The sequence below is a fragment of the Colius striatus genome, chromosome 1 (genome assembly GCF_028858725.1).
Source record: "Colius striatus isolate bColStr4 chromosome 1, bColStr4.1.hap1, whole genome shotgun sequence".
In the NCBI taxonomy this organism is placed as follows: Eukaryota; Metazoa; Chordata; class Aves; order Coliiformes; family Coliidae; genus Colius; species Colius striatus.
This window is the reverse complement of record NC_084759.1, coordinates 136,091,901-136,117,877: the sequence shown is the minus strand read 5'-3', so window position 1 is coordinate 136,117,877 and position 25,977 is coordinate 136,091,901. Positions and strand designations below refer to the sequence as shown.

The following is a 25,977-nucleotide window of genomic DNA, read 5'->3' as shown; positions in this document are numbered from 1 at the left end:
GTTCAATGGTGAGCCACCAAGGGAGTGAGGAAAACCTGTAGAAAGGCTATGAGTACTGGACTTTTGCACTCTGGATTGAGGAAGGATTCAGGGGAACCTAATAGCAGCCTGCTATTAGGAGTTTGTATAGCACGTGTAGCCATCAGCACAGCGGGAGAGTGGGAAACAATGGGCCTAAGCTGAACCAAGAGAGATTTGGAGTGGATAAAAGGAAAAACTACTTACACATGAAGACAAACAGTCTGTGGAACAGATCACCTAGGAAGTGGTGCAGTCTCCATCTTTGTTGAGTTTTCAAGACCTGACTGGAACAAGCTCTGGGCATCCTGATCTGAGCTCAGAGTTGACCTGTCTTTGTCTGTGTGGGAGATGGAACTGAAAACCTGCTGAAGTATCTTCTCACTCGAGTTTTTATGATCTTGTGATTATCATTCTCTGACTTCTACTAGAGCAGAATTACTGGAGCTACTGTAGAGATGTGTTCTGTGCTCCTCCTTTACTGGAGCTACTGTAGAGATGTGTTCTGTGCTCCTCCTTTGGTGTTTTCTGTTTTATTAAATTATGCCTTCAGCACCATTGTGGAACTTGACTTCTAGTTACATGATGGTCTCTGATCTGTTTCTGAAGCACTTACGGGTGTCCATTTTCTCTAAAGTGATTCCTCAAACATTCCCACTCCACCAAAAAAAAAAAAAAGGAGAAAAAAGGCCTGAAGCTATAGTTTGAGAAAGATTTTGTGATGAACTTGTTACAACTGGGTGAATTACTGTATTTTTCTGATATTACTGTATTTTTCTCAGTGCCTCAGTCTGCCTCAGTCTTCCTGATTAAGTTATACAATGAGGGAAAAAAAATCAAAATAACTGATGATCACTTTCAGTCTACAACAGGCCATTAAAACTGTTTTATCTGCTGATGTCATGTGCTGTTTTGTATTGTCAGGTTATGCCGTCTAAAGAAGAAAGCTCAAGCTGAAGCGAATGCGACATCTATCAGTAATCTCTTGCCATTTATGGAATATGAAGTGCACACTCAACTGATGAATAAACTTAAGCTGAGAGGAATGAATGCTCTGTTTGGGCTACGAATTCAGATCACTGTGGGTGAAAATATGCTAATGGGATTGGCAGTAAGTACAGTTTTAATCTTGGGATTCTTTTTCTTACTGTATTTTTCCATCTTACCAAGACATACAAATGTTTTAGAATGCAGAGTAACTAGAGAGATTAGAATGTCATTTTAAGAATAAATTAGGTAATGGAAAGGAATGATGTGTCAGATTGTTGGCAAATCAGGACAGGCTTTCAGCACCAGGAGAAGATTCAAATCTCTTCAAACTGTTAATAGGACAAGATTATTAGAAATAAGAGGAGAGGAAAATAAACTTGAAATGGTTTGATAGCATAAATTACAGAAAAATGATTTTGTTCTTTAAAAGTCCTGTCAGTTCTGTGACAAGTAAAGTCAGTTAATGCTGTTTTGGTTAGTTGCCAAAAAAGAGAGTGATCTCTCCGTTGGTAGCACTGAGGAAATTAAGGGTAGACTGTGTCTTAGAGATAGTCAACACATCTTCATTAACAATATTTGGTAACCCCGCTCTGTCATGTGAGGTTAGAATAGTGAAATATGCTACCGCTTCCTGCAGCAGTGTAAAAGGATGCTTGGCTTATAGTGACTGTTTCTTTTATCTGAACTGATTATCTGTTTTCTGTGAATAGAAATGAGATTCTCACAGCTTCAGTGATACTATAAATGGTTTGGCCAAGTGTTAAATCCTTGAAACCAACTCTTGCCCATGCAAAATATACTAGGGCAGAGATTTTAATTCATAGCTTGTTTGAAACCTTTAGCTAAGTTAAGAGCTGTATAATGGAAAAGACCCATGAGAAGTAGAGTTTATTAGAAGAGGAGTGTGGTTTTTTTTTTTTTCATAAGCAACAGGAGAGAGAGATCTATTTGTTATAGGAAGAGACCATGCTATATTGTAGATGTCACAATGTTGTCCAGTATAAGCATTATGAAAAACTTCGTATGAAAATACCAGAAGTACATGCTTATGCCATTGCCAGTTTTCTTAATGATTTCTTTAAAGTCTGCAACAGGTGTGTATCTAGCAGCTTTGCCAACACCTGGTGGTATTCAGATTGCTGGGAAAACTCCAAATGATGGCAGCTATGAACAGCATATATCTCACATGCAGAAGAAAATAAATGATACAATTGCAAAAAACAAGGAACTTTATGAGATAAATCCACCAGTAAGTAAGACTTTTATATTCTTAAAACTAAAATGTTCTGAGTCATAAACACCATGATAAACACCATGCATATCCATGAATTCTTAAGGACAGAGTCATTCAGAAGACAAGTTGTTTTATAATAGAGATACAAATTCTTTTCAGTATATTTTGGGAACCTACTGGAATTTTCAGGTCTCTAAAGCCATATATCCCAATGAGTTTGTACTTATGTTCATTTAACAGTAAAATTATTCTCAGAATGTTCTGAGTCTTAGAACTGATAATAAATTGCTTGTAATTGAAATTATTTCTGAGCTACATAGAACATCTGCAATTTTTTATATCCATTATAGGAGCTACCTGAAGAAATCATTGGGTCTCCCATTCCAGAGCCAAGACAACGTTCCAGGTTACTAAGATCACAGTCAGAAAGCTCTGATGAAGTTACAGAGCTAGATCTTTCACATGGGAAAAAGGATGCATTTGTCTTGGAGGTGATAAATGTTTTCAATACCCATTTTCATACTTTTTCTGGAAAAAAAGACTGTTCTTAAACTGTTTTTTTTTTTTTTTTCTTTTTTCCATTTTCTATTAGTAGAAAATATAAACTATTGGATTTTGCATCGTCTCTCTTTTTCTCGTTCTGTTCACTTAAAGCTTTTAAGTGTTCAAGAATTTAAAACTTTGGTTAATATCTTCCTGTTCTTTCTACAGCTACAACTGGAAACAATAGCTATAGATAAAGAATATAGATTTCTTTTATGTCTCTATTCAGTAAAATTCAAAGAGGCAGTTTTAACACTGTACAATTTTGAAGGAAAGGAGCCAAGTAATAAAGAATGCTAGAGTTTTGATCATCATCTTGTAGACATAAGTATTACAAATACTTGTCCTAGACTAAGAAAAATAAAGCAAATGAAATTACAGCCTGTAATCATGGCCTAGGGTACATTCAAGATCTTCGCAAATCACTATCTTCATAGAAAGTAATCTGGAAGAAAGGTTGTAGATGAGTAAAATGAGAGAACACTGTACCAGCAGTCCATTTGAAAACAGAAGTAAGAAAGAGTAAAAAAAAAATAGGTTGGGAGAGGTTGGTACAATAAATTGAGATTGATGCTTTGTCTTTTTGAGTACATTGTTGCTCTGCAGTGCATTAAAGGTATACTAGGGTGAAAGTAAGTAAATTCACAAGTCCCTAAAAGTAACCTTGATGCTCTTACATTAACAACAAATGAGGACAGTTTGTTCAAGTATTTTTTTGCATCTCGTCTTAACAAGTTGTTTTGTTTTCTTCTGATGTCATTGTCATTGTAGACTGATAGGAGTGGAATTATGTCCTTAAAACTAGAGTTATCATTGATGTTCTTTGAGGCACTGTATTGAAATAGATGAACCAATCAGAAAATACTTCAATAAATGCAAAAAGGTCAAATGGATTTGTTAAAAATGAAAGATGGAGTAAGGCATAAAATCCACAAAAAAACCTCCACAACAAAACAAGCCAAACACTCTTATGTTGCAAGAGACTGTTTGGACAAGTTATGAAAAATACTGGAAAAACGTAAGCCCAGCCTCCATTTGACTTTGAAAGGCTGTTAAGGAGAGACAGCAGTAATAAAAGCTTGTGGAAGGGAAAAATTTAAGTACACTGTAGTGTATTGTAGAGAACATTAAAAACAGTGGTAAAGTTAGCAAGAAAAACAAGATCTGATGTTGAAGAACTGTCATGCACTGGTTTGCGTTATGACAATGTGTTGGTCCTAGAATACGCATCCTTGTGTTTGCATAGTTCAATCTCTATTTATAGAAAGAAAGACTTTTTGTCTGGGGAACAATTTGCTGCTGTCTTTAAGGATTTGGGATATCAGAAACAATATTCGAGGAGCTCTAGTGAAGCTCTTGAGTCTGACCTTTACAGAGTAAGATCATCGTTTACTGGAAATACATAAGAAAAAGTGATAAAAAAAATCACTGTCATGACAAAATGCTAAGAGATGCTAGGAAGGCAATTAAGAGGTAAGGCTGGATTTTGTGTGTTATTTTGGTGGTTTTGCTGGGTTTTTTTGGGAGGAGGGGGGAGAAAGACTTCTTTTACTTTGAGAGAGGGAAAGAGAAACAGTACCTGACAGAGAACCATTTAATACTGGAGTTAAAATATAAGCAGTTTCCAAAATACTTAATAGGAAAATGTTGGAAGTTAGAGGTAAACTTTGATCTCTTGCAGTTCAGTAACACAGAATGAACCTAAAGTCACGTGACAGAGAATTGATTACCGAAGGTAGCAGGACAAGTGCACTCTTAGTCTAATCTAAAATAACGAAAAAATCTTTAAAAGATTGGATGGAGTAGAGGTTATTTGGATAGAGAAAAATAGTAATCTCCAAATTTACCTTCTTCTGTTTGATTTTCTGCTGTTCGTACTAAACAAGGTTTTTAAAGTCCTGGAAAGATTTTTATGTGTCATTGGAATGAATAGGTAGACAATGATCACATCAATAAATATAGAACTTCTGAGAGCTCTAGTAGCCAAAGTTCCTTAGCTGGAAAGAAGTGGTAAGCTGTGTGGAACCTTTTTCAGCATTTTATGTTCTTTTAAAAATTCTAGTTCTAACATTGTTGTCCACCTACTGCAGTTTCTTTGTTTGCTGTGCATTTTGCTTTATTTTAAATCCAGTTTAATTGAGAGAACTGTTTTTCCAGTGTTAAGCGTATCATAAACTGCTGACTAAGATTCAGAGATCTGGTTGATGGAATAATTTTAAAAAACTGAGCTTCGCTGCCAGATATAGATCTTTAAATGACAGACTTTCTGCATGTTTCTGAGACTTCTGACTGGAACAGCAGTGTGATTTTTATCAATTATTCTTTTTTCCAGATTGATGATACAGATGCAATGGAAGATGTACATTCTTTATTGACAGATGCTCCACCACCTTCTGGTATAGTTAAAACCATGTTTTTCTAATTTATACTGTAGACTGCAAAATAACAAAGTAGAACTGTTTTCTTAAAAAAAAAGTTCAGGAGTAACAGTGAAAATATTTTTGAAGTGTTTAGCCTGGTATACCTGGGAAAGGCAAGTAATTAAGCCCTTAATGGGGATTCCTGAAAAGTGAGGTAAACACAATATTCATGTGCAATTTGTAGTTCACTGATTTGTACTGTCATTGCAAATTTGTTGTTACTTCATGTAACAATTGGATCTCTTTTACTAGTGTACCAGTTTCTGAAAGTTTTTAGACCGAATGGCTAATTTATAGGTTTCAGAGTCAATTAAAGTAGAAGTATAGAGAACAGAAAATATATTTTTTTAAGTATTGATAGCCGTATAATATGACATTGGTGCTGTATTCCAAGAATATTATTTAAAGTGGACAATTTTTCCTTCCAGCACTGTTGTTCAACAAGTACATTTGTATTGCCCCTGCTTTGTGATTTTTGCCATAGTGTCAGATAAGTCTTTGTGTTTACTGCATTTGTAGTCTTTGGTATTAAAAAATATCCAAGTCCAAATTTATTTGGAACTCTTAAATTGCCCACAGCATATTTCTCCAACTGAACAGTAGTCGTTTTCTGTAGAAGGTAGTAAAGTCATAGAACAGAAGTAGACTAGTGCTAATTCCTTCAGTGTTTTTTATAGATGTATTTTTAAAAATATTTTGCAACTTGAGAACATAAAACTGATTGAGTAATTTTTGAAATTCAATCATGACACTCAAAGTCAATGTCATTATAATTCACAATATGCATACGAATGTTGGGGGTTCCATTACTGGCAATGGAACCTTGTGATATGTCCATTTAGTTGTCTGCATGTAAAAATTATTTGAGAAGCCAGCATAGGGGGATCTATACTGCATCCACTCAGTGTTTGTATGCTGATAAGGATCGGGCAAGAATGTGGGTTGCATGAATGTAAGAGAAAGGAAGAAAAAATCCCACAGAGTAACATGCTATAACACTTCATAGTTCAACAGTACCCTGAAAGAAAGTTTATTGTCTTTGTAAGCAGTAGTCTTTGATAAACTTTTATGTGCATTTGGCTGTTTGCATTTGAGCCCATATATGTCATCAGTGTTGGCAGAATTTTGCATTAGGATCTATACCCATGTAAGAGCCCACTTCTTATGCTTGGTTATATCAACCACTTTTTCCTTTTTCTTGTATTAGGAAGAACAGTGAATCATTGCTTTGTATCAGTCTTCTTTACACTATTCATGGTTGAATAGTTCTCTCATATCCTCCTTGATGGAACTCCTGCGTCTGAATAAGAGGCTAATGGAAGATGTTCTATACATTTCATTGTCCTTGTCCTCCCTTTCTTCTCTTTATGAGTTTCCCCATGAGTCTTCTGAGCATGTACATGTTCCAGTCCTAGTAGTTGGTATCAATGTTTATAATTTTGAATACTTTTTAGATTAGAACTATCCTTGTCATAGTTATCAATTATTACCACCAAATCTTTTATTCCTCATAGATTATGCATCATTAGGTCCTGCTACAGTTGAATTTACTACCCTAAAATGAGACCATCAGCAGTCATCTCATGTATCCTCTTTTGAAGATGTTATGTTTGAAGCATACAGTCCTGAGTTACAAATGCCTCCATTGTGAAAACCGAGCACTTATTTTGACCCTCTCTTTCCAGTCTTGCATTTCCTTCAATAGTACACTGTTCTGCCCATCACTGTGTTAGCTTCTTGAAGAGCACTTGGTAAAGTTTGTTACCAAAAGCTTTTTGATGTCCAGAGTGAACTGTATCAGTCAGATACCTTCTGTCTACATGCTTGTGAGCTTGTACTTAGAAAAGTGGTATTGGCTCCTCTGCAGTGTCCTGTTTTCCTGTCTACCCATGAACTCCATTTTCTGGAATAGCTTTAGTGGGCCAGTAATGCAGATAGCTCTACTAGACAAACTGGTAGATTCCAGGCACTAAAAGCATGTCACTGCTTGGAGATTAAAGAACTCTCTGCTGGTAATGAGGTAATTTTAAGCTAGAGATCAATGTCAATTGCTTATTTCATGTTTTGCCTTTCCTGTTGTTTATATGAATCTTTATATTTCATTGCATATTTGTTCAAATGTCTCCTTTGGACACTTGGTTAAGACAGGTCTTCTGATGGAAAAGAAGCAGGGGACTGATTTCAACTATTGTGGAAAGCTCCGCTACTGTGGTGAACACTGATGTTAAAAAAAAAAAAACATGTTTTCTGCTATTGTGCTACCATCTCTGTATAGTCTTTCTATGTCTTACTTGACCCTTCAGGATTTCTGCTTTCTATATTCTGAAAGAAAATCTATTAATATTTGTACTTTCTGCAAGCTGTGACAGTTTCTTTTCTAGCTTATTTTGTGCATTTGCAGAGACCCTAGCAGATTTTTATCTTTTATGCTCATTTAGCTGTATGTTTATATTATCAACATTGATTATTTACTGCTTATAAATTTTCTTACCCTGCTGTTTAGTCAATATACTTGTTTTGTGGGTTTTTTGCCTTTTGAAGTCTCTATTAGTAAGTGCTACATATTTGCATTCATCCTTTAGGTGGTATCTTCAAAGAGTCTCTATGCTGTGTGTCAGAGGCTAGCTTTTTAGCTTTTCCTGTCACACCTTTTTAATAAGTTTCCTCATTTCTATGTAGTTTGTCTGTTAGAAACTAGGCAGAACAGTAGTAGATTTTAGGTCTTTGCCCTTCCTATAATGATGCTTAAGTAGATCTTCATCTGACCTAAAAAACTTCTTTAAATACTTCTCCCTGCTCAGGACAAAGTAGTCAGGGAGATCTTGTTTTCTGGGTTCCACAAAGAGAGATTCCATGAAGCAGTCAGGGAGCTCCTCTCACTATTTGTCTTGGCATCAGATAACATGAGCTATGCAATCTCTATGGGGAGCAACAATCATTGTGGCATTTCATGTCGTTGTAGCCTCTCTCATCTTCCTCAACATGATGACATTTCTCGCCTTGCTTTTTTAGTGGCTGTAGAAATAATCAAAATAAGAATTCTGTAGTGAATGAGTGTTTTGAAAGTGGTGAGTTCAGTCTTTCCTATCGATTTTTCCGGTGGAGTGTTAATAACAGAAAGCATGTGTTTCTTTCGTATGGTGTATTATATTCTTTAGATGCTATGTTTGTTTTTTGAATGTTGGTCTTATTTCTTGTATACGGTGCAAAAGAACAGGAGGGAAAAACACTTGTGGAACATCAAGCAAGGTTATGTATGTTTCTTTAAAAGTATTTTTATTTTTCAATGTGCAACATAGATTTCTCCAAATATTTTCTTTACAGGTTTTTACAGTTGCAACACAGAAATTATGCCTGGTATAAATAACTGGACACCAGAAATTCAAGTAAGGTTATTAAATTATCTATTTTTTCCCAGATTGTGTTGAAATATGCTTTATTAATATATAAAAAAATATTTATATATATATTTATTTTTATATATATTTATATTTTTATATATTTATATTTTATATATATTTGTTTTTTATATATATATTTTAATATATATATTTTTATATATATATATGAGATCACTAATTTTGAAAGCTAAATTAAAAATTTAGTCTTGTGTTAGAATAAAAGGAGTATTTTGGTAAGAAAAATAGGGTATGAGAACCTGGTTTTTTTGTGTGTTTTTGTTTTGTTTTTGTTTCCCCCACCCCCAGTACTGTTATGTAACAAAGAACCTGGTACAAAAATTAGAAAATAATTACAGTAAATATGAACATAAATTTCAGGGCAGTTTTAAGAGCTTGGTGAGATTTTGAACTCTCTTAAAAGAAACAAGTTGTTGGCTGTGTTACTCACTGTGAGATACTGTATATGGTAACATTTGTAGGTTATGGTAACTCACCAATCTGATGAGCAGAGAAAAATTCCTTTTATAATGAGGTTTAATTGATGTTAATTGTACAACACAATTCAGTCTCAGAGAGAGAGTGTTCAAGCAGATCTAAGTAAGTTTTCACATGTAATTGTCACAGTGCAAGACTTTTACAGCCACAGCTCAAACCTGAAAACAGTATGACTACACCCACAGCATACTCTCTGGTTGGTGGGATTGCCTGTGACATTCCATTGACATTCCATTATTTGTCCACATTGTGATACACAATTAACATAATTTTCAACGGCAATTAACAAAATGTGTAGCAGTTAGAATGCTTTATGAAGCAAATAAAAGAATGTGGAATATTTAATATCTTGATTAAATCACTTGTTTCATATACACTAGTTCACAGAAAATTTGCCTTTTGTTTGTAAAATTTCATGATCAGTAATAACTTTATTTGACTTAATGTCACTACAATTGTTTCCTTTTCTTTCAATCCCTCTCCTCCTCCTCCTTTACCATGTTATATATTATTTGCTTTCTTTATGAATTTGTATTATTTTTAATATAACATACAAGCATATACTGGGAAAAAAATAAGTGTGTTTGTTTCTAATTCAGATGTTCACAGCAGTAAGAGTATCCAGATTAAGCAACATCAACCTAACAAATCAAACACTTAATAAGAACTTTAATGATCTCTGTGAGAATCTGTTGAAGGTAAGAATTCTACTTCAAACATTTTATTTAATTTTTCATTTTGAAGCCAAGTAAAATCAGACTATACTGGAAATAACATTTTCTTCATAATAACTTTTCAGAATTAGACTGCAAGATATCTGTAATTAGTTTGTGTAAAGACTGCTACATAGTCGACACAGTGGATTGCATTCTGTCCTGACTTTTCCCACTTGTAATTCTTCTTTAAAAAAAAATGTGGTTAGATGATTTCTATTGTGAAAATAGTTTTGATCTTTAACTTCTGTGAAATAAATCATACATTTTTTGAGTAACATGAATAATGTCTTATCTTCAACAGAGCTTGTATTTTAAACTACGATCTATGGTTCCCTGCTGCCTTTGTCATGTAAATTTTACAGTTGCTCTACCAGAAGATGAATTAATTCAGGTAAGTAAACTGCTTCTTTTGACCTTTGGCGTGTAGGCATGCCAATTTTGGCCTTTACTTAACATTTCCTGTTCTGAGTAAACTAGGCTATGGTTTAATTTACGAGAATGTCTGATGAATTCTAAAGCAAAGATTAAGGCCAGTAACGATTGTTGAAGCAAAAGGAAGACCTATTGAGTTCACTAGTTTTGAGAATCAGTGTACTACATGGCCATTCATCAGCACAGTGCATCTTAATAATGTGTATCTTTTTAGTTAGATAGGAAAGGAAAAGCCCTGACTAGATAAAGGTGTACCACACACAGTGCAAGAATATGGCATGCTAGTATTCTGAGTATGTTGTCACAATTGTCTGGGTTTTTTCTTGCAATTTGAAAATTATGCAATACACTTCATTATTTTTAAAGAAAATGTTTTCTTTAGAAATATAACATCATTCTTATGTTCAATTAAATATCTCTTTACCTCTCTTACAAATATGATAATGACTTTTATGATTCTTATTTTATGTTGGTTCACCAAGAAGAAAAGAACTGATGAACAGAATCAGAAACATGGGACAGCCCTATAATGTAACGACAGACCTTAGTATTATCCTTTATGCTCTGCTGTGAAGGGTTTTTAATGTTTACTTAGATGATTTTTCCTCCTATTGTTCTATGGAAAAAGCTGACTAGTTTGCAAACCTTTTTGTGGATTTACCTAATATACCCATATATTTCTGCTTTGCAGATTGCAGTCACAGCTGTTGCAATTACATTTGACAAAAACCAAGCATTACAAGCCAACAAAGCCCCTACAGAAAAATCACAGCAAAGAGGTAAATGTTGTGAGGGATGTAAAAATAAGGCTTAATACTTTTCTTTCCTTTTTTTTTAAATTTTTCACAAATACCTAATGAGTCTCCATTTTAATTTCAGTTACATTTACACATTTTTACAGAGAGGTTCTGAAAAATCATAAAGTCATAACATAAGAGGTTTTTAAAGTTCTTATATGTGACCTCCAGCAGGATGACTTAATTACAAGTATTAGGTATTTGCTTTATATATTCAACAGACTTCTGGTAGCATGAAAAAATTGTTTGGTATTTTGTGATTCCATGTACCATCTTCCTTTGAATATTTTTTTCCTAAGGAATTAGTGTAACAGATGATGACATTTCCATTGTATTTTGAAACATGTGGTATAAGTCATTAAGAATACTTGTTCTTATAAGTAGCAAATTTTGTCCTTACTTCAAGAAGGCAGAAAATAAATCATTCATAATACTTCAAAAAACTCCTCCAAACCCTTAAGTAGGTCAGCAATATTTTTGGAGATCAGTAAAGCGTGTAGCCTTATGGAGGGGAGTAGAAGAGACTACTGCAGTCTGCTTATGTCATCTTGCTAATGAAGCACCATCTTATGCTAGGAATGTATGTATGCAATCTAGATATGGATATTTAGACAGAACTTTGAAGGTAGTCCATTCTGAAGAATGGAATTAGGTAGTAGAACAGAGCCATATGTTTCCAAAACATTAGTTATGTCTAACTTCTTCAACAGTAAACAAACTGTTTTCTTTCATATGAAATAAATCAAATTTTACCTTTTATTGTAATCTATAGCTAACTCAGATCCAACTGCAGAATCAAATCTAAAACTGACTTAATATATTTTCATGAAAATACTAAATCAAATTATGTTCATTAGATTCTGTTCAGTTTTGCATTAGGATTTATTGTCACACAACTGTTAGTAGAGAACTGCATCACTATATGCATATGTTGAAAATTCCAATCAGACCTGACTGAAATCAATCTGTAGTGCTTATTGTTATGGCAAATCTTGTTTTGGGTGTTAATTATCAATTTGGGTATGTTTTGTTGATTGAAGCATCTACAGACAATGAAGAACAGCTACAATTTCCATTGGAACTTTGCTCTGATCCCCTTGCTTCTCAACCATTCTCACCAGCTAAAGGTCAGTTAAAGGGAAGAAAGCTAAGCTATTTGTTACTGATTTTGAGTTCTACTCTTTCATTTTTGCAAGACCTTTAAGATATCTGTGCTTTTACAAGCTTTAAATGCTCTGTGCTATGTAAGCATAACAGATCCATATGTTCACCTCTAAAGTAAAAATTTTTGAATCATACAAGATGAATTGGCTGATCAGTCTGTATATTTGCTTTTGTAGATTTCCTGTAGTTCTTCTATCTTTGCATTTAGAATATTGAAAGTGGGGCAAACCACTAGTCATTGAGTGTCATTTCACTTCAAAAATTATATATTGGTGGATAATTAGGCTTGCCTTGTACTGCATTGCTTTTGTAAATAGCCTGTGTAAAGTAACTCCATGTATTGTCGGCCTCAAGTAATTTTCATGATGGGAAGCATTTTATCTAGTAAATACAGGTTGTTCAGCTGAGCAAAACTGCATGCATTTTTTTTTTTTTTTAAGTGGAAGGAGCTTACACTTGCATAGTAAACAAATTGTACAGTGCAGCACACTTTGCAGCTCTTAAACAGCTGCTTTATTTTACCTGAGATAGAGCTGCGTTTTAAGAATAGTTGTCACAATTCTTCTGTTACTGTATTAAAAAATAGATCATCGTTCATTGAAATCAACTCTCTTTACTTCCTTCTCCATTGTTAGATTATCTGCCCAACAAAATGGCTAGTGATAGGAAATTTAATATCTGAGAATTTTTGCAAATATTTGGGTTTTTTTACTAAAATATTAAAGAGCTCCTTTTTTTACCCATTATATAAGTTGTCTTAAGAAGGAACCTACCAAAAGGTTTAATTTCAGCAATAATATTCCTATTGCTTTGGGTTTTTTTGTGTTTTTGGGTTTTTTTTTAAATTTTTTTTTTTCTTAATGCATTTGCATGTGCTTAACTATTAATTGGGCACATTATAGTACTGTTTGCCTTCCATGTCCAAAAAGAGGAGCTATCCAGAAATTTCAGACCGGTGTCTGTTTCACTAAGCTGTGCTACTTTAATAATGGACACTGACCAGTAGAGGGTAGCTTGTTCACGTGTATTACTTCCTGATGTTCTTCGTATTCCATATTGCACTGCACATAACTTTAGAGGCTTTCAGCTGAACAATTATTTCATCTGTCATTTCTTCATTACAGTTACATTTACTTAGCAGCTTATTTAATATATTGATACCTTTTTTGTTACATACTTTTTTTGTAAGATTGTTATTCTAAAACTATTTGTATATAACCTGACACAATAATGACCTGTAATAGGATGATCATATTGTAATTTTCAAGACAGATTTAGTAAATATTTATAGCAACCTATTATGTGCTGTCAAAGTGCATAGTACACTATTTGTAGGAGATTTTTAGTCGTGTTTTACTTTTTTTTTTTTCTTTTTATAAGAGGAAAATTGTTGTCCTGTACTACATGACATACTGTTATCTGAATGGAATTAATTTTGTCTTTTTAGAAGTCCTGGAAGGTGCAAGTTCCCACACAGGTATTCCTGCTGCTCAGAGAGGTGAGTTTACTTAATTTAGATACATACCAGAACAGAATGAGCATTCTTGGGATATTGGTATACTCTTTTTGGATGTGTCTTAATCCAGGAAGTGTTTACTGGTTAACTGAGAATGCATGCTCTGGTGTGGCTTAATGATATAATAATATTTTGATATATTTTTTAATTACAAATGTCAGATTTGTTGATAGTGTCTCTCTGTCAGATGTATTGATATTACTTTATCTGACAGAAGATTGATTTCTTGTGAGAGAGCTTTTTTGCTTGTTTTGATTTGAAGTTAGCATGTGTTCTTTTCGTTTCTTCAGGATAATGAAGAAACGGTGTTTGCAAAACTTTTTTTTTTTAAATACCCTTGCAACTAATACCAAAAGTCATAGCAGAAACAACTCTACTTCTCATTGTAATGATGGTGGCATAAGGGTATTGGAGGGAGGATGCTGTGGGAAGGAAGACAGCATTTTTCAAGGAAAATTAATTGGTCTTTAAAACTGAGGTGTTGTTTCAGCTTGTGACTCTTACCCTCATCACCAAAGCTTTTTTCAGTCTGTAGGTCAGATATTGATAAAGGTAATTAGGAAATTTAAGTCATCATCAGTAGCTCTTTGTGTGGGAAGGAATAGCAATGAAAATTAAAATTAAACAAGGCTTAATAAATAAATGCAAAGAAGCCAGAACATAATACCTAAAATGAGATTAAAAAGAAATAATCTATCATAAATCTTTACTGACTATATTTGCATGTTTTTTCAGTGATGAAGTCCCAGTCAGTCAGTTGATTCACAGCTGGGACATCACCAGAAATTGGTACATTGGTTTGGATAAGTCCAAACCTATCCTGTAACTTTTCCTTTAAACAGACCTGGAAAGAGATCTTTGTTCTCTCTCAGACAGAGATAATTGCTTCCTCAAAAGGAGCATTGAGATGAGCAAGAGACATCATCCATATTTTTTTCTTTGTTTTTTTCTTTTGTTTTTCTGTCTGTGTTTTCAGCAACGTCAATTGATTACAGTTCCTTTGCAGACAGATGCAACAGCTGGATAGAGCTCATTAAACTGAAAGCTCAGACCATAAGGCGCGGATCAATTAAGACAAGTAGGCGGCTGTTTCTACCACGTTATGATAATCTGAGACATAGCTCTGATTTCCCAGTGGTGAATAGTGGAGTTTCCTGTCCAGTGAGAGTATTGTAGATCACATGCAGAATGAATAACTGAGTGCAAAAACTGCTGACGTTGTTAATGTCTTTGTAAGCTAACGTAGGGTTTATGAACCGGTATTGTAACAAGCCAAATACAGTCTTTCTGTTCACTTAGTAAAAATTACTTATCGTTAAATGTGTACGCCTACTAATTATGTAACATACACTGCATGGATGTAGGTGTATGTATGATCTTGGAAAATTTTTGGTGAGAAACAGGAAGCAATCACCAAGGTGACAGTCAAGGCAATGGTCACTAAATTAGCAAGTGGTGAGTTATTTTTCAATAGTTCTTTGGCCACAGGTCTGACTATCTTGCTTAAATTAGCAGAGATTAATATCTGTTTTAATGGAAAATGCTGCACTGGGGAAACACAACAACTTTCACTTCTTAAAATTTGTTTCTCCAGCAGAATGTGTTTCAAAATGTTGGCACTTTTTTCTTTACCTTCACTTTATAACTTGATTGTTGTATGTGCAGCTACTCGCCTCAATGTTTTCCTTTGCAGGAATGCCACTCTTCCAAATAAATTCCATTTCAGCTTTTTGTCTCCTTTTGCATGCACTGCATGATAATTTCCTTCCTCACGTGATATGGCTGAGCATCACAGACAGCTGAATGTTGTCACCAAGCTATTTGGAAACCATAAAGAAGAGTTTTTGTGTTTTGAGCAACAGTAATCCATCTCACCTGATAGTTACTTTCTCTTCATTTTTCCCGTGTTTTTTAGCTGCTTCACTTGATAAAGCAAGTCCATTGGCTGAGGGATACTTACGGCACCGGTCTGCTCCATCATGCACCAATTCTACTGTCTCAGTTGTTAAGATGACTCCTCTTTCTTTTCTGCCGGGGGCAAAAATAACCAAATATCTTGGGATAATCAACATGTTTTTTATACGAGAAACCACTTCTTTGCGTGAGGTGAGCTGTGTATCAGACATTAGTGATTCTGATTAGGAGTAATAATCAAAGGTAAATATCTGAAGAGGGTAGAGTTGAGATAGGAATAGAGTTTTTGATGCTTGAGAGCAAGTGCTGAATGGGGACTAAGTCACATTGCACTGCTTTTGTTGTAGGGCATATAGACTTGCTTTGTGTTTGGCAATGTTAGGAAGGGGTTACTTAACCCTTCCTATTGGTGTTGAATTTGGATATAACTAAACTGATGACTTCTTAAACAGAGCTATGTGGAAGAATCTGGTGTTTGGCCAACAGTGGTAGTTGGGATCATTTGAACCAAAAACTGAGATCAGGTTAAATGCTGAAAAAAGCCAAAGAACCCATTCTTTTCTGATCTAGCAAGCTCAGTTATGTCACAAAGTGTTTGTATTGAAGAATTCTTTGGTTACTACGAGGTTTCCCATATTACATACAACTATTTTGCCAGTTTTTAGTACTGCCTTCTATACATTCTCAGTAACATAGCTCTGTGTGGTGAACATCTAAAAAGCATGCAAAGAGCCACACAACCACCTTAGAGTGTGTAGCTAATGATACAATGATCTTCACTCTGGATCTGGACAACAGTTGTTCTGTCCTCTGAGTACACCACAATGCAAGGCATGTACCTTATCATTTTTATGGCATTTTTGGAAGTAGCTACATCTTTCTGCCACAATTTCTGGCCAAATAAATAGATTTTATCTCTTACCTGGCTTGTCAGTGCTGAAGAGTGTGCTGTTTCTTGCTAATTATACGTGGATAAATTTACAGAAGAGATGTTAATAAAAATGATCAGCCTTCATAAAAGTGAACTGTGAGTTCTCTAGAGAAATGTTGACCAGACAGATATCTTGTTTGGATCTTGCAAGTTACAACTCCTTTTAACTTGAGAAATCTATGTGAAAAGGATAGCACTTTTTGAAAAGGATGTCCATGGTATGACCAGGGAAATGATTACATGGCATTTCTGTACTAAACTGCAGCACATGTGGGACAACTAGGTGATCAGGCCCAGTCAGCATGGGTTTATGAACAGCACGTCCTGTTTAACATATGTGATCTCATTCTATGACAGGGTGACCTGCTTGTTGGATGAAGGAAAGGCTGTGGATGTTGTCTACCTTGACTTTGTAAGGCATTTGACACTGTTTCCCCCACAGTGTTTTCTTAGGGAAATTGGCTGTTCTTGGCTTGGATGGGCATGTACTTCCCTGGGTGAAAAACTGGTTAGATGGCTGTGTGCAAAGAGTTGTGGTCAGTGGAATTAAATCCAGCTGGCGGCTGGTAATGAGTGGTGTCCCTGAGGGCTCAGTATTGGGTCCACTCTTGTTTATAATTTTAATTAGTGATCTGGATGAGGGGATAGATTGCAACCTTAGTAAGTTTGCAGATGACACCAAGCTGGGTGGATCTCTTTGAGGGTAGGGAAGCTTTACACAGAGATCTAGGTAGGCTGGATGGCTGGGCCAAGACCAATGCCATGAGTTTCAATAACATCAAGCACCAAATCCTGCACTTGGGCCACAGCAACCCCCAGCAGCACTACAGGCTTGTGGAGGAGTGGCTAGAAAGCTGCCACACAGAGAGGAACCTGGGAATGTTGGTTGACAGCTGCTGAACATGAGCCAGCAGTGTGCCCAGGTGGCCAAGAAGGCCAATGGCACCCTGGCCTGTATCAGGAACAGTGTTGTCAGCAGGAGGAGGGAGGCGATCATTCCCCTGTGCTCGGCTTTGGTGAGGCTGCACCTCAAATGCTGTGTCCAGTTTTGGGCCCCTCTCTACAAGAAGGACATTGAGGTGCTGGAGAGGATCCAGAGGCAGGCTACCAAGCTAGTAAAGGATTTGAAGCACGTCTTGTATGAGGAGCGGCTGAGGGATCTGGGGCTGTTTAGCCTGGAGTAAAGAAGGCTCAGGCACGAGGTGGGGGTCAGTCTGTTCTCCCTAGTGACAAACAATAGAACAAATGCAAATGGCCTCAAGTTATGCCAGGGGAGGTCCAGGCTGGATATGAGGAGGAAGTTCGTTCCTTGAAAGGGTTGTCAGGCATTGGAAAGGGCTTCCCAGAGAGGTGCTGGAGTCACTGTCCCTGGAGGTGTTTAAGACACGGTTGGATGATGCACCTAAGGAAATGGTCTAGTGGTTGACAGGGCTGGGACAAAGGCTGGACTTGATGATCTTAATTGTCTCTTCCAGCTGAAATGATTCTATGATTCTGTAGATACAAATTAAATATCTGATAAGATGGCTTTTGTAACTTATAGCAGATCTCAGCAGACGTATGTTGATAAAGTATATCATTCAACTCCTTCATGAAATAGGGATGGTTGTACAGAATCTGTGATGATGTTAGTGTGCTATTTCCAGCATTCAGAGCAGCTAATTTAAATCTCTTTCAGCTGCATAGGCTGAGTCACAAACCAGATTTAATACTAGTTGCACAGTATTGCCCTGAGGCTGTAATGGAGTCAAAACAATGATCATTACATCCAACTGGAGCAAAGTGTTTTAGATTCTGTGGAAAAACAATTAGCAGCTTTTGTGTTTGTATTTCTTTTATATTTTGCTTATGGTAGTTTACAGAATATTGAGGCACTACAAACGCATTTACAGGCTGAAGTGTATACTAGACACTGCTTCAAAAATGAATGATAATTTAAAATCTGATTTATCCATTGCTCTTAGGTTTTGCCCTTTACAGGTCATTGTTTATAATCATTTGTTACCTGTTGTCATCAAATTTTGTATTATTTTTATAATATTACAGATTTTTTCCTTTTTTAGTTGATGTAACTGTTAAAGCACTTTGACAAAATGAAAATTTCATGAGGAATGACAAACCATATTGAAATTTTGATTTCCAACTCCATTTGACTTCATTCGTGCTTTATACTTGAATTGATGAAATTGTACTTGCCCCTTTGTTTGTTAATCTGCATCCAATACATGTTTTTATATTGCATCCAATACATGTTTTTGTATGTTTGTATGAATCTGTTCAGGGTAGATTATACTTTTTGCTATAGATATGAAGGCAGCCTATGAAGTTCAGCTTAGCAAGCCTCTTCTACTTGCCTTTTTCAGTTTCTCCAGTGGCATGTACACACACAAATGTATGGGAAGTTGAGTGGTCTTGCCTTTCACTTGCATTTTGAAGCTCTATAGGTGTTTTGAACCAATAGCGAGCTCTGTTTCATCAGTTCCTCATTTTTTTTTTTTTCTGTGGATCTTTATTTTCTTTGATTGGTTGCCTGGTATTTGTGCACTGGATTTTCTCCCTCAATGTAGTTGCTCTCATTCTTTCATAGGGATTATCTAGAAAAAAAACCCTACTTCATTGTTTTCCTTCTCCTCCTTTCAATTTAAGTTATTCAGCTTGGCACCAAAGAAATAAAAATCCCCCACAAACACTGTCAAGTTGATGAAAAGGAGTGGCTAGAAGTTCTTCTGAGCTTCAAGGGGAAAAAAAACCCCAAACTTGAATAGCTTGCTTGTCAGATCTCTGCTCTATCTCTTGTTTCCTTTGCATTTGAAGTTTCTTTAGTGAATGTTGAGAACTAATGACAGTTATTTAGCGTACATGAAGTTGCAGTGACCAAAGGTAGAGGCCACTTCTTAAAAGCAATTTCCAAGAAAAATAAAAATCTTTTAATCTTCAGTAGAAATGATTCTTTATCTGCTTCCCAGTTACAAAAAAGGCAGTATCCTTCCCAGTGAAAGAAATTTAGTTATTATTCAGCTGGCATTGGAGTATTAAATGTTCCTGCAGAGGTGTAAGAATATCTGCAAAGTACACATAATAAACTGACTGCAAAGAATACTAGTTGCAAATTAATAACCTACTTGAGATTCTTTTCCTGAAACAGTAAATTTAATTGGTCTATTTTTTAACTGTGAGCCATTAAACAGTGAATAGCTTTTAAGTTCTGTAAAACATAACATTTGGAATTCAATGAAATATTAAACTGATAAAAATGCAAGAAGAGTTTTCAGTATCTTGTAGCTATACCTATCATAACTTTTTTTTCTTTCCATTTTAGGAGGGTGGTGTCAGTGGTTTTCTTCATGCTTTCATTGCTGAAGTGTTTGCAATGGTGAGAGCTCATGTTGCAGCTTTAGGAGGGAATGCAGTTGTCTCATACATAATGAAGCAGTGTGTTTTCATGGAGAATCCAAACAAAAATCAGGTAAAATCGTGATGTGAATTAATAGTGCTATTGTGATTAGTACACATTTCATATATTTAAAAACCAGCAATGTATATATGTACAGGCATAACACTTTTGGATCTCTCATCTTAATGTTTGTGTAAAGAAGCCAAGAGCTTGAACACTAAATTGTGTAATACCCGAATGGGTGAAAATACTAAGTTCACTAGAATGAAGTAAATTTCAGAAAACAGTTGAAGAGTAGTGCTAAACTTACTTAGCTTTTCAGATGTTACAGTGTTAAGATTTTTGTCCTAATGCCATGAAAAAAAAACACCTGGAATGCTGATATAAAGTGTTATATTTTTGACACAAAGGGACAAAACTTTAGTAGTAAAGACAACAACGGAATATGGTTGTTGTGGTGCATGAAAAATGTTCAAAACAGTAGTGAAAGCAAGTACGGCTATCCAGATATTTCATTTGTGGTGGTGTTACGAGAATCTGTCTACATATTTGGTAGCACACAAGTGAGTGGGTATAAGAGAAAATATGGCAGAGATTTCAGTGCTAATAAATTCTAATAACGTCCTCCTGATCTCTCTCAACTTTTCTATTATCTGTGTAGTTATATCTAGCAGTGAGTAAACATAAAATCTTAACGTATGGTAACTGTGTATTGTCATCTTGTTTTTTCAGGCTCAGTGTTTAATAAATGTCAGTGGTGATGCAGTCATCTTTGTACGTGAATCTGAGTTAGAAATGCTATCAGTACAACATTCTGCAGTTGTTTCTCAGCCCACAAGTTCTGGAGGAGATGTCACAACCTGAAGACAGAAGAAGTTAAATAATCTCTGTCAAATAGAAAGATTATTTAATATGTGGGAATGTTTAGGTTTGCATCTTCAAAATCAACTATCTCCCAATAACTTTTAATAGCCAAAATCTGAGATAATTGCTATACTTTGACCTTTTATGTCATAGTCAAGGCAGCATATTGGCAGGTATGCTCTAATTCCTTGGTTATAATTAACAGACCCCTATGAAACCTAAACGGTAGGTGAAGCACTGATATCAGAGGATGGATTAGAATAGTGGGCATCACGTGGAACTGCAAGAGCGAACAAAAATTCTGTTGCGTTTTTCAGCTATTCAACAGGATCATGATAAGTTGTAATTCAGAAGCATTTCTGAGTTTGCATATTGTATTAGCTGATTCTCAGCTCATTTTAAAAAATACAAGGGGAGTCAGGGTGTGTGTGAAGTGAGAAGCTTGTATTGGCAACCTTTGCTGAAGGACCAAGAGGTTTGTCCACAGGCCAAGAAAATCTGGGCTGAAGTTTGAACTTACCTTAGATCATACAATGTGAAGAGGAAGAAGCAGCACCAGAAAGTCACAGTTTGAACTTCTGCACACTAAAATATTTTTTAACTATTTGTGAGCAGAGGATTTATTTTTTAAAAATTATTACTATTTAGCATATGTTTTTGGTGAGTGTTTCAGGTTGTTGTTGTTTGGTTTTGTTTTTAAAAAGGTGCCAAACTGTGATGCCATGTTCCTGGTCACGTGCTGTGTTCCTAGTTAAAAAAAGAAAGAACAAAAAGTTACAAAGAGCATTTGGTGCTATTATAAGGTGTTCATTTACATATTGATGAAACAGGTCTTTTTTTATATAAGAATCTGTCATAGAATTGTCCTGAGGCTCATTTTCTTCAAGCATGATCTCTTGCAAGGATGATATAAACAGGCCTGCAAAAGTTGCACAGAGATGTACTCCAGCCTCCTTTCCATTTAGCAAATTGGAAATGCCTGGCTAATTTGGAATTGATGTATGCTTTTGATACTGATTCCTGCAAGTTGGTTTTGTGGGTATGTTTTGTTCTGTTATTTTTGTTTGGGGTTTTTGTTATTGTTTTTCTTGTTTTTGTTTTGTTTTTTTTCCAGCACAGTAGCTGGGGAATGAAGGTACTGCAAAGAAAGGAAATTTGTCATTTCCAGCAAATGTCTGAAAGGCATATTTTAATGTAAAAAATGCAAGCTTTGATTTGAAGATGCAATCTTACTTAATTCTGACAATACCATACATGGAACTTGAACAAACATGTAAACTTGAATGTATATATTCTGCTTAGAGTTGAAATTAAGCAATGGCATGATTATTTGTTAAAACTAATTATTTCATTGTAAATGAGCATGAAAATCATTCTTGCACAATAAATTTCTTTATAAAAGGTATTGCCTTTTTATTTGTGTAACAGCTTATTGTATACCCTGTGTGTGTATTAAAGATGTATAAATTAAGTCTCCTATAAATAGTTGCAGCTCTCTTGATTATTTTGCAGGGCAAATCTTGTTCCCTTTGAAGCTGACTGCAGCATATCAGTAATTTCAGAAAGCTTGGATCTGGCACAAAAAGTTGTTTTCAGCAGAAGTATTCAAGGTGGAAATTTTTTCTGAGGTAGTGGCATGTCTTTAATAAAGTAGCTGTTCTTTATTTTTTTGAGGGAGTCTTTTTTGGTAACTTCTATGGAAGTATTAATGCCACCTTTTAATTTCTAGCTGTTTAAAAGGTCACATTTCTTCTAATGTGTTTCATTAGACATAGAGGAGGATCTTTCTCATTGAGAAATAACAATTCTTCTCTAATTATTATTCCAGAAAAAACAGACATTGTTTTTAGCCATTACTAATAGGTGTTTAGTTTTTCTTAATTGGTCAAAGCTAGTTAAATTTAACCTGTAGAAAGTTGTGCACCAATTGCTTTGATATTTTCTTTTTTTCAGTATATGCAAATCGATTGTCATTTAGAACATCAGAGCTCGTACGTTTCTCAGAGGCAAAAAAAAAAATCATAGAAACATAAGACAAATTTCAGGGAATTATTAGAGAATGTAAGGAAAGGAAAACTACTATAGGAGTTAAGAATTCTAAGTCAGCAGTGCACAAAACATCTTTGAGGAGCGGTGTGGCTACAACTTCAGTTGATATATGTTCCATGCCGAGTTCAGAATGGCTGAAAATTGTACAAAGGTACATCACTAGTTTATGACTTTTACCCTTTTAGTTGTGGCACAATAACATACGCTTTTGATTGTGGGAGAATCGTTGCAGTTTCTGCTGAAATGGGAGGAGTTAATGCAAGGCACCCTGCTGTACTTGAATGGAATTTTCTGAGTGCCAGGTGACAGGTGGTACCATTGGAGATACTTGTGGCTCAAGCAAAAGTTACTTTGTGTGAGGAATTTTCCTGATTGAGGAAACTTGCCTGTACTTGTTTTGGCTGAGATAGAGTTCATTTTCCTTGTAGCAGCTGGTATGGTACTGTGTTTTGGATTTGTGACCAAAACAAGGTTGGGAACATGGGAATGTTTCAGCTAATTCTGAATAGTGCTTGCATAGAGTCAAGGCTTTATCACATTGCCCCCTCCCAAGCAAGCACACTGAGGGTGGGCAAGAGGCTGGGAGGGAGCACAGCTGGTCCAGGCTGCCTGGGAGCTAGCCCACACTGGCCCAGGCTGCCCAGGAAGTAGCCCACACTGTACAGCTGGGCCAGGCTGCCTGGGGGATAGCCCACATGGAAGGCGACCATGCTCAGCAACAAGCCACAGGGCTAGTTTGCCAGGGATGGCAGTTTTTTGGGGGCTGACATTAGTCAGTTGATAGTGCACAGTTGTTCTTTGTATCACTTGGTTTTTTTCTCTTATTAAACTATCTGTGTCAACCCATGAATTTTCTCACTTTCACCTTTCTGATTCTTTTCATCTTTCTGGTGGGAGGAAAGGAGAAAGCAAGTGTCTGTGTGGTGTCTGGCTGCGTACCATGATTATCTCATAGCTTTCTCTTGCCTTGAGGAATCCAAATGACAGTAAAGTAGCCCTGCTCTTGTCTGCAGCCCTCAGAAGAACCACTAAGCTTGGGTTTACGACCTTTTCAGCAGTCTTGTGAACAAATTGGGTGGTATCACACTTCATTAGGACTGGTAGCATCTGCTGTCAGAGACCACTTCTCCAGGCACTGCCTTGCTTACAGTAGTGAAGCTTAGTCTGTGTCAAGCCTTCAGGTTCCTGGGCAGTGTTCAGGGCCTAACAGCTGTCCCCTCCTACATAGAAGAGCAGCAGTCTAAGGAAGAGCATCTGCAGGTGTTGCCGCTGCTTGCTGATTGTCTCCACAGCTTTCTTTAACCATCACTAGTTTAAGAGGTGCACAGTACTTGCTAAGTCTGCCAACTCAGGCTTGAAGGTGCGCAGGAATTAATGTGGAGGGAAATGTTTGCCTCGTGCTGGAGTCCCAGTCAGTTTGGTACTTCAGGAATGGATCTTCTGGAGTATCATCCCACTTTTTTTTTTTTTTTTTAATTATTTTTTCCTTTCTTTTTGTCAGCTAGGGATTTGCTTCTGGAGATGGTTGAAGAGAGCTCAATTCACTGCCTTTTTTTTTTTTCTTCCTTGATAACTTAGTGTGTGAGCTCTGGTACATGTGTGTGAAAGGTGCTAAGTGAGAGCAAATGCCCTCTAGTGAATAGTGTGAAGTTAGTTGTGGCTCCTCTGTCACCCAGGCAGTATCAAATGCTTTTTCATGGTGTATAGCTGAAATTCAAATTTCCTTGGAAATGAAACTTGAGGATCTGGTTCACTTTTGCCAGGCTGAAAGACAACCCTGCACCTATCACAACAGCAAATGAGAGTCGCATACCTGAAAACAGAAGCAAGAGAGATGCACAGAATTACAAACAGTTGCAAAGAGCAAGATGTTCCCGAATGTGAAGTTTCTGGAGAGCTCTCGGTTCTTTTGTTGTTCAGATAAGAACAGACAGGAGCTTTGCTGAGTGATCTGAGTAACAATTTTCTTGGCAAGCATGTTATGAACAACTATGCTTCTGCAGCATCTGTGGTTCTTCTGTTGAGCCTTGGGCAGTGTACCAAGAAAAGTGTTCTTGCTATGCAGTATTTGTAGTTTTGGTAGCTAGAAGAAAGTTCAGTTTTGACTACTCTACAAAGCAGAAGCAAAGCAAAAAAAAAGTGATTTGCCCTGTCTGCAGAAGAGTGTCAGGCGCTGGGAGCACCAAGAAGCCTTAGAGCCTCTCTCTGGCACTGTCTCACCCTGCCCATGGCCCAGGCCCCACTTTGGGCCCCAAAGCTCTGCCTGGCCTTGGGCCTGCTGAGTTGGGACTGCTGCCAGTGCCCCATAGCTGCCCTGCCCCTGAGATCCACCACACCCTGGGGCAGCAGCCTGATGCTGGAATGAGCTGAATTTTAATGTGTAACATGAATATTGAAACACCATTCATTTTTAAACCTGCGTAACTTACATTACTTGTGACAAGACTGTCACGCTGAAGGGTTCTAGTGGCAGGAAAGGACTCTGTCTTTCTGGCCCTCTTTCTTTATTCCATGCACAACCTGGCCTTCTTCTCAGCTTTTTGAGAAGTCAACTGTATAAACCCTGCCCAGTATGAGAGCAACCCAGGCTACTGCTTCTTGTTGGTACAAATGACCCCATCAGGTAACACTTTTCATTGGGATACCTCGAGTGGGTCACAACGTTGTGTGGTATCACCTTTACACTTGACAGTTGAAGTAACTGAGATGGAGAGGTGTGAAGCAAGATGCCCAGGTCATGCTGGGGGGCTGATGGGAGAGGCAGGCCTTACTCCAGGCATCAAAACACTATGCTTGTGAGTATGGTGTGACAAATCACAATTGACCAAAGGCGGATTTATGTGGTGCTTGGTCTTTTGTCATTGTTCCTGGGTCTTTTGTCACTGAATATACATGATGGAACCAGACCTTAGTCTGTACCAATGTAGCTGGAGTTAATGACCTTGATTTACCATGTATATCAGTCAATGGGCGAATTACTGAGTAGAAGCTGGAGTGTGAAACAATTGTTTCATTTTTGGAAACAGGTGTCACGTTTCAAATGACTTGAAGATTTTTAGCATAAACATGCACATTCTCATTAAATGATGCACATTTATT

General features: G+C 36.4%; 1 protein-coding gene across 13 annotated transcripts in view; it reads left to right on the top strand.

Annotated features, from left to right (window-relative positions):
* The window catches only part of C2CD5 (C2 calcium dependent domain containing 5), a 67,649-nt gene extending 45,415 nt beyond the window's left edge, over nt 1–22,234 (top strand). For 8 of the 13 annotated variants that reach the window (XM_062009132.1, XM_062009173.1, XM_062009148.1 and 5 more), the window contains 14 exons: nt 943–1,129; nt 2,093–2,257; nt 2,593–2,733; nt 5,118–5,181; nt 8,530–8,591; nt 9,701–9,799; nt 10,119–10,208; nt 10,941–11,028; nt 12,087–12,173; nt 13,658–13,708; nt 14,703–14,804; nt 15,642–15,832; nt 19,891–20,037; nt 20,698–22,234. In XM_062009132.1, coding sequence (XP_061865116.1) covers nt 943–1,129; nt 2,093–2,257; nt 2,593–2,733; nt 5,118–5,181; nt 8,530–8,591; nt 9,701–9,799; nt 10,119–10,208; nt 10,941–11,028; nt 12,087–12,173; nt 13,658–13,708; nt 14,703–14,804; nt 15,642–15,832; nt 19,891–20,037; nt 20,698–20,829 — 1,606 coding nt within the window. In that variant the 3' untranslated portion in view covers nt 20,830–22,234. Of the gene's footprint in view, nt 1–942; nt 1,130–2,092; nt 2,258–2,592; nt 2,734–5,117; nt 5,182–8,529; nt 8,592–9,700; nt 9,800–10,118; nt 10,209–10,940; nt 11,029–12,086; nt 12,174–13,657; nt 13,709–14,702; nt 14,805–15,090; nt 15,182–15,641; nt 15,833–19,890; nt 20,038–20,697 lie in introns of those variants that run through there. The other 5 variants (XM_062009165.1, XM_062009123.1, XM_062009182.1 and 2 more) reach the window with 3 other exon arrangements.
* The last annotated feature ends 3,743 nt before the right edge of the window (nt 22,235–25,977 follow it).